The sequence below is a fragment of the Pteropus vampyrus genome, unplaced genomic scaffold, assembly GCF_000151845.1.
Source record: "Pteropus vampyrus isolate Shadow unplaced genomic scaffold, Pvam_2.0 Scaffold176, whole genome shotgun sequence".
Lineage (NCBI taxonomy): Eukaryota > Metazoa > Chordata > Mammalia > Chiroptera > Pteropodidae > Pteropus > Pteropus vampyrus.
Genome location: NW_011888957.1, coordinates 943,132 through 950,376, shown reverse-complemented (window position 1 = coordinate 950,376; position 7,245 = coordinate 943,132). Strand labels below are relative to the sequence as shown.

The 7,245-nt window shown below is 67.0% G+C and overlaps 1 protein-coding gene across 1 annotated transcript in view; it reads right to left on the bottom strand.

Annotated features, from left to right (window-relative positions):
• Positions 1-7,245, bottom strand: part of MEGF6 (multiple EGF like domains 6) — a 36,485-nt gene that overhangs the window by 27,811 nt on the left and 1,429 nt on the right. The window contains exons 2-3 of the mRNA XM_023536989.1: positions 7,092-7,244; positions 1,867-1,989 (exon numbers count right to left, since the gene is read on the bottom strand). Coding sequence (XP_023392757.1) covers positions 1,867-1,989; positions 7,092-7,244 — 276 coding nt within the window. The remainder of the gene's footprint in view (positions 1-1,866; positions 1,990-7,091; position 7,245) is intronic.

The following is a 7,245-nucleotide window of genomic DNA, read 5'->3' as shown; positions in this document are numbered from 1 at the left end:
GCAGGTGCAGTGCATATTTCCCACTGAGAGTCACAGTCAAAAGAGGAAGCGACAGACGCAGGCCACACACAGCACCGGGGTGCGGGGTGGGGTGGCGGGGGTGGACGTCCAGCCATGCGGAGGCTGGCACGCAGAGGAGCCGCCTCCGGGAGCAGCCAGGAGCTGGACACCAGCCCCGGAAGGCTGCAGAGAGCCCGTGCCCTGGGCCCACTGCTCAGCTGGGTGCCCAGAGTTGGGAGACGGCAGGCAGAGGGGGTGGTGTGGTCCCAGCAGCCTCGTGCCAGGATGTGCAGGTAGCCCGGGCATGTGAATGTGTGCTAGGGGGCGGGGGGAGCCAGGGCCGGCAGAGGGACCCGGGACCCCTGGCACCAGATCTGGAAAGACCCTCAAAAATAATCTGGAGCCACAAATCAACACTTCCGGGCCCCAGTGCATGCATCTCTCGGGAAAGGCCACTGGGAGGTATTCCGGTGGGGCAATGGGGTGGGGGTCGGGGGATCGGGGTCAGAGGGACACCGCTTCCCACAGCTGGCAGCTCAAGGCCACTCTCAGAGGCCACTGTTAGTCCCTCCAAAGCTCTGAAGGGGGTCCTCCCCTTCACAGGCTGTTTACCCATCACCACCCCCGTCCCCCCCCAACCTTCCAGCGTGTCAGCGAAGGCCACTGTCAGCACAGACGGGTGACTATGGAGACAGGAGGGTGTGTCCCAGCCCCCAGCCCCTCACAGGCAAGCCACGGCGAGGAAGGGGCAGTGGGCACCCACCGCCCCCCACGAACGCCCTTCTTCAAGGAGAAGCCTGCCCCAGAGAGAGGACCTGGGGACACCAGAGGGCTCTGAGGCCAAAGAGCCCGCGGCCACGGCCCGGGAGCCCCCGCCCCAGCGGGCAGCAGCTGGGGGCTGCGCGCCGCGGCTTCGTCTGCAACCCATCACAGCATTCCTGCATCTGTTTCCACTTCGCGGCCCAGAGGAACTTTACGGGGCGGCTGCCCCGCTCCCCGAGCAGCCGGGCCATGTGAGCGTGTGCGGGGGGGCCCCCCAGGGCTGGCCGGCCGCCTGCCACATAGCAAGGCACACAAGAAAGAGGCCGCTCAGCCCGCGAGAGTGCTCAGGGTGTCCAGGGTAGAAAGAAGGGGCACCCCGCCCCCAGGCTCCCCAAGAAAGACCCCCACTCAACCAGCAGGGACAGCTCAGGCCCTCGCACCCGTGTCCAGAGCCAGCCAGGGGAGAGGTGAAGGAGGGCTCAACCCCAGACCCCTGGCCTCCAGCTTGCTGGGCCCTGGCCCTCCCCGCCTCTCTCCCCATGACACCCCGAGCTGGTGGTCTGGGGGCCCGGCGCCCCATCGAGCCCATTCCCCACAGCAAAACAGACTCTGCAGAGGAGCCAAGGCTCAGGGTCCCACCGCTGGGTCACCCCGCCTGCCACAGCCCAATCCCCCAGGCTCCAAGAGTGGTCCCCAGCTCTCCTGCCCTGGCCAGGCCTCCCCGCCACACAGCAAGTGTCTGAGTCACCCCGAGTCTCCCCCAGCACCGCTGGCCTGCGTCCCCACTGACCCACCATGTGGCTTCTGCTGCAGAGGGCTCCCAATAGGACAGCAACCCAGGGGCTCTTCCTCAAGTCATGAGACCCCCTCACCCCGGGAGGTGACGTGGGCATCCCAGCCCAAGTCAGGCGTGGCTGCAGGTGGTCCGTGGCCTGGGTGCGGGGGAGCCTCAGCTGTCCCACATGAGCGGAGCTGCAAGGTCCCAGGCCGGGCCCCATCCGGCCTCACGGGGACCCCAGCCACTCCCAGACCTGGGCATGCCCAGGAGCGTGGGGGGACAGGCAAGGCCAGGAGGGAGGCGGCACGGGCCCGGGAGACGCTTACCTAGGCAGGTCCTGCCGTCCACGTGGAGCCGGAAGCCGGGTTTGCACTCACAGAGATAGGAGCCTGGCGTGTTCACGCACCTGTGATGGCAGCCGCCACTGTGCACCTGGCACTCGTCCACATCTGGGGGGGACAGGGGGCCGAGGGTTAACGGGCAGTACCCACCCAGGCGCTGGCCCCAGGGACCCGAGCAGGACCCCGCATGAGGACACCACCCCAGGCCCAGGTGCCAGGACCCAAACCCAAGACCTTCCCTCTCGGACCAGGCCTGCGACAGTCCCCAAGCCCCTCGCCCAACGCCTGCCAGGCAGAGCAGAGTCGGCAGGATCCTAACCCACACCTGGCTGGCCTGCTGGGGGGGAGAGTGGGGTCCTGACCTCTGGGGTCAGCCAGTACATGGGGAACAGGGTGTGGCCAACGTGGTGGTGGCTGCAGAGGGGCGCGGGCTCAGGCGGGGCGGCCCCTCCCCTGCTGCCTTTCCAGGCTGACCCTCCTCGGGGCCCGGGAGCCCAGAAGTGGAAACCCGTAACTCGGCAGATGGCTCCTCCCAGTCTTGGGGCAAAAGCCCGAGATAGCAGGGCAGTGGGCGTGTCCTGGATTAAACAGAGTCCCCCCAAACCCACATCCATGTGGAGCCTCAGACTGTGACCTTGTCTAGAAACAGGGTCTTTGCAAACGCAACCAGTTAAGGACCAGACAAGATAGCACGAGCCAACAGAGGGCCCCAAGTCCAAGACTGGGGAGGCGGGGGTGGGGGGCAAGGCAGCCCCGAGCCAAGGAGCCCGGGAGCCACCGGAGCTGCAAGGGTGAGGAAGGGAGGGTCGTCCCCGGGGTCGGAGGAGCTGCAGCCGACACCGTGATCTCGGACGCCCGGCCCCCAGAGCAGAGGGGGTAAGTATCCGTCGTGGATTTTATTTCGGCGGCCCCAGGGAGCAGGTGGTGTCCGCCTGGGGTCCTCCGGCAGGCTCCCCGTGTTGGGGACACGGGTCAGCACAGCAGACGTTGCCAGGACAGGATCTAGAGGAGGTCCCGAGCACTCCACTGCCAGGAGACAGGTCACACCTGAGGCCACTGCCTACCTGCACAAGACACCTGTGCCACCTTCTCCTCCACCCCCCACGCTGCTGCACTGTGCCACAGGCCAGAGAAAGGACTGATCAGAAGCAGACAGGCCAGCCCAGAGGTGCCCAGGGAGTTGGAGGGGTGGCAAGACCCCCCGCCCCAGTTTGGAGGCACAGGGAGCTGCACTCCAGGAGGGTCACCTCCTTCTGCAGGAATGCAGAGGCGAGGAGAAGGTGCCGGGTACCCTCACCCCCTCATCCCTCCCTCCAGGCCGACTTCCGCCAGGCTGGGCCTCGGGAGGCCAGGCAGCGACTGATGGCAGAAGGGAGCTAGGACGTCGCCGGCTGCCCCAGGCACCGGTGTGTGAGGCCAGTGCCAGGAGGGACCCAACCGCCTGGGAGACGGAGAGGGAGGCGGGGGCCTCTGACCCCGCCGCACGGAGACGGCAGGGCCCTGGGGCGCCGGGCATGGCCATGTGTCCTCCGGCCAGATGCCAGCTTCCCAGACCCGAGGGGAGGGCTGCCAGGAGGCACGTCCAGGGGAGAAACACACAGACACTCTGCTCACAGGGGTCCACTAGCCGAGCGTTTGGGGCAGCCGGGCGTCCAGGCCTGGAGCCCAGCCAGGCTGGCAGAGGCCCCGGCCTCCATCCGAACCAAAGGGCTAGCGCAAGATGCCGGTCGGCTCTGCTGGGACAAAGCAGGTTCCGGGGGCCGAGGCCGCAGCTGTGCGGGGACTGCGGCCGGACGAGCTGCTCCCAGGGGTGCGCGGGGCCCCCGAGGGGCGACCTGCTCCCAGGGGTGCGCGGGGCCACAGTCTCCCTCTAATTCTGCTCAGTAATCGGCCAGGTGCAGGCCGTCTGCAGCCCCCAGGAACACGCCCCCTCCAGGCTTCTCCCCTAGAACTCCTGCCAACTGAGCACCCGAGAAGGTGCCAAAGGTGGCACACGGGGGGTGGCTCTTCTGGGCGTCCCCAGAGCCTCCCCACCGGACTATGCTTCCCACGCGCACGAAACCCTTTCAGCAATCCACGCTCCGAGACCGTTCCCGGGGCTCCAGAAATGGCACGCACAAACCCCGGGAGCCAGGATGTCTGCCTGCGACTCCAGGGCCATGTGCTCCACGCGCGAGCCACGTCCACTCTGAGGAGACTCCTCAAGTCCCTCCCAAGCCCTGAGGCTGCCACATGTACCCTGGTAACCCGTGGGCACCCTCAGAACAAGCCAAGATTAGCAGGAAGGGATAAAAGGCAAACGTGTAACAGCCCCCAAAGGAGCCCCAGGGGACAGAGGGACCGAGGCTGCTGCGGAAGGTCTCAGGTCACTGGGCCCTCTGTGGGCGGTCAGCTGGGGGGACTGGGTGGAGGGGCAGACCCTCACCCGCTGGGTAGGCTGGGGGAGGGCCAGCGGCACCCCCGACGGGGGTCAGAGGACAGACGCCTCACTCTGAGACCCCTGCGAGGTAAAGATGTGACTGCACAGGCACAGCACTGGGTACGGGGGGGCATAGTGAGGCTTTGGGGGGAGAGGAGCCGTGTGTGTTGTCCGACGGGGTGGGCAGGCAGACCGGGCCTCTACGTCCTGAGCGGCCTTGCCCAGCAGGCAGGTAGGGCAGGGAGCGAGAGCACCGATGTGCCCAGATGCGGCCCCAGAGGCAGGCACTGGGCGACAGGGCCCCTCCAGCCCGCTGGCCCTGACAGCCAGGCCTCCCTGCCCCGCTCCCACCTGCCGCCCACGTGACCCGGGCACCTCTCGCCCTCCTGCTGAGCAGAGGGGACGTTAAGACTCCGGCATCCCGCCCTCATGCCTGGCATTCGGGGCCTGCCACGTGGGGGACACAGGTAGGGAGCACTGAAGACGATGTACTGCTGACCGTGAGAAGGAGAAAGGACCATGAGCCAAGGAACGCGGCACCCCTAGAAGCTGGGAAGGGCGCGATTCCCCCCGGGACCCCCAGAAGGGAGACCCCCGCCACACCTGGACTTTAGCCCGTTTCGGATTTCTGATCTCAGAACCGTAAGGGACCAGACTTGTGCTGGTGGCACTTGGTCACAGTGGCCACAGGAAAATGACACACAGCACGTCACTGCTATCGCTAGAGGCCTCTCCAGAGCTATGAGTCACGGGGTTCAGCCCACCGAGCTGGGAGCCAGGCCCCTGACTCCCACGGTGGGGTCTGCCAGCCCTCTGGGGGGCTGGCTGCTCCCTGGGCGCCTCTAGAAGTCTGATTGCCTTGGTCCTGGCCCACAGGCTGGCCCTCACTGCACACAGGGACCCTGCAGTGGGCCCAGTGCCCTGGGACACCCCAATGGCGGGGCCCCCCAAAAGCATCGGTACCTTAAACAAACTACAGCAGAAGACTGCTCTCTCTGGGCATCACGGCAGTGTGGGCACCCCAGGCCGGATGAGAGCCCGGGGGCCGCCTCTCTGCCATGGCCACCCCTCCCTCCAGGGACACCGCCCGGCCCAGGGCAAACCCGCTCCACGCTCCCCAGCCCGGGCCCAGCCGCCACACCACTGGTGCAGCCCCGAAGCCCAGCACTGTGCCTGGGCTGCAGCCGTGAGGCCAGCGACAGCAGGCCAGTCCTAACCGGGGCAAGTTTAGGGAACAGCTGGGCTGGGCCCGGGTTCCGCAGGAAAGTCCCCGTGGCCCTCTTGCTGCCCTTAGCTGACGTGCACGACCAGGCACTTGGCAGTTGGTAATAGGAACGGCCACACACTGGCACTGGGGGACACATTACTCTGTGAACACTGGGCCAGGTCCCCGGGGAGCCTGTCTGGCCCTGTGGTGTCAGCTGAGCCAGGGGATGGTAGCGCATCAAAATGCCCATCAGGCTGTTGAGAGCCTGTGGGGTCTCTACGACTGTCACCTAGTCACACCAGCCCCTGGTCTAGAGACACACAGCCACGGTGTAGTCGGCTGCCCCCACGGAAATCACCCCAAATAAGCCGGTTCTGAAGCCTCACCCACTCTTTCGAGAAAATCTGAGCCCTCTGGAACCCGGCCAGAGCTTTCCTTTCCCCACAAACACACCACAGGGTCCTCACCCCAGAGAGTGCACTCCCTCACCCGAGGGCTCTTCCCCTCCCCCCTCCCCCTCCCCCCTCCACAAGCCCCAGCCAGCCTCAGAGAGGACAGGGCTCCGGCTCCCAAGGACAGCCCCGCCCAGCCCCAGACTTCGGATGCCACACAGCCTCACGGCATGCAGTGCCACCCGTGGAGGGGTGACAGCGCTAGCCTGGTCTTGGGGTTCCTATGGGGACCGAGCCTGGGTCCCAGCTGGCCGAGTGATGAAGCCAGAAGAGGCAGAAGACTTTGCCCCATTGAAGGGCCTGCAGCCCAGGGCTCTGGGTGCCCTCTGGCACGGAGGGAGGCAGGGACTGGCCCAGGGGACAGCTGAGGGGGGGCCGATGTCTCTGATGTCTCTGAGCAGGCCAGGCGCCCTGCAGAGCCACGCTCGGGGCCTGGCAGGGTCAGGAGGGAGCGCCTGCGGCCAGGGATCCAGGTGATGACTCACAGGGAGCTGCACGCCACACCCCACCACAAATTCCTGAGGATGCCTGGTTCCAAGCTCCCTGGAGCGCCCTGCAGGGGGGCTGGCCCCGCCTGGAGAGGCAGATGGACCCGGGGCAGGGTGCACCCACCTCCCATGGGCTGCTGGGGTCTCCTCAGCTGACCCTGCAGCCCACGGGGCTGACCATGCTCCCAAGGCTTGGGGACAGGGACAGGAAGAAAAACAGGCACCTGTCAAATCCACACACACACCCCAGGGGTCCCAGGCTCTGGGGACTCTGGAAGGTGGGACCCTGGAAGATGCGACCCTGCTCTAGGTGCCCAGGGGCCTCTCTCTAGAGTTTTCATCTGGCTTGACCCCCAGACCGCCAGTGCCGTGGACCCACCGGCACAGGCAAGGGGAGGTTTTCTTCCCTCTGGACGGACAAGCGACCACCTGCTGTCAGCAGCAGCCCAGCAGCCAGCCCAGGAGGGGTCAGGGATGTCCGAAGACTCAGGGCACTCGGGCACTGCGCCCGCCCCGCTCCCTCCAGCCTCCGCGCTGTCAGCGCGCCCGGCGCAAACTTTAAAAAGAGGGAACAAAGGGCAGGCACCGCGGAGCGGGGCGCCGGGTCACCCGCCCGCCCCGCGCAGAGCCCGCCCGGCGCCCACCTGGCCTCCGGTCGCCGGCGCTCACGGGGTAGCCGACCTGGCCCAGGTGGCAGGGATAACAGCCCCTCCAGAGATAGCGGTAGTGCGTGCCCGCGACGCGCGCCAGGCCCCCCAGAAGCCCGAGGCACCAGAGCGCGGCCAGACAGCAGCGGCG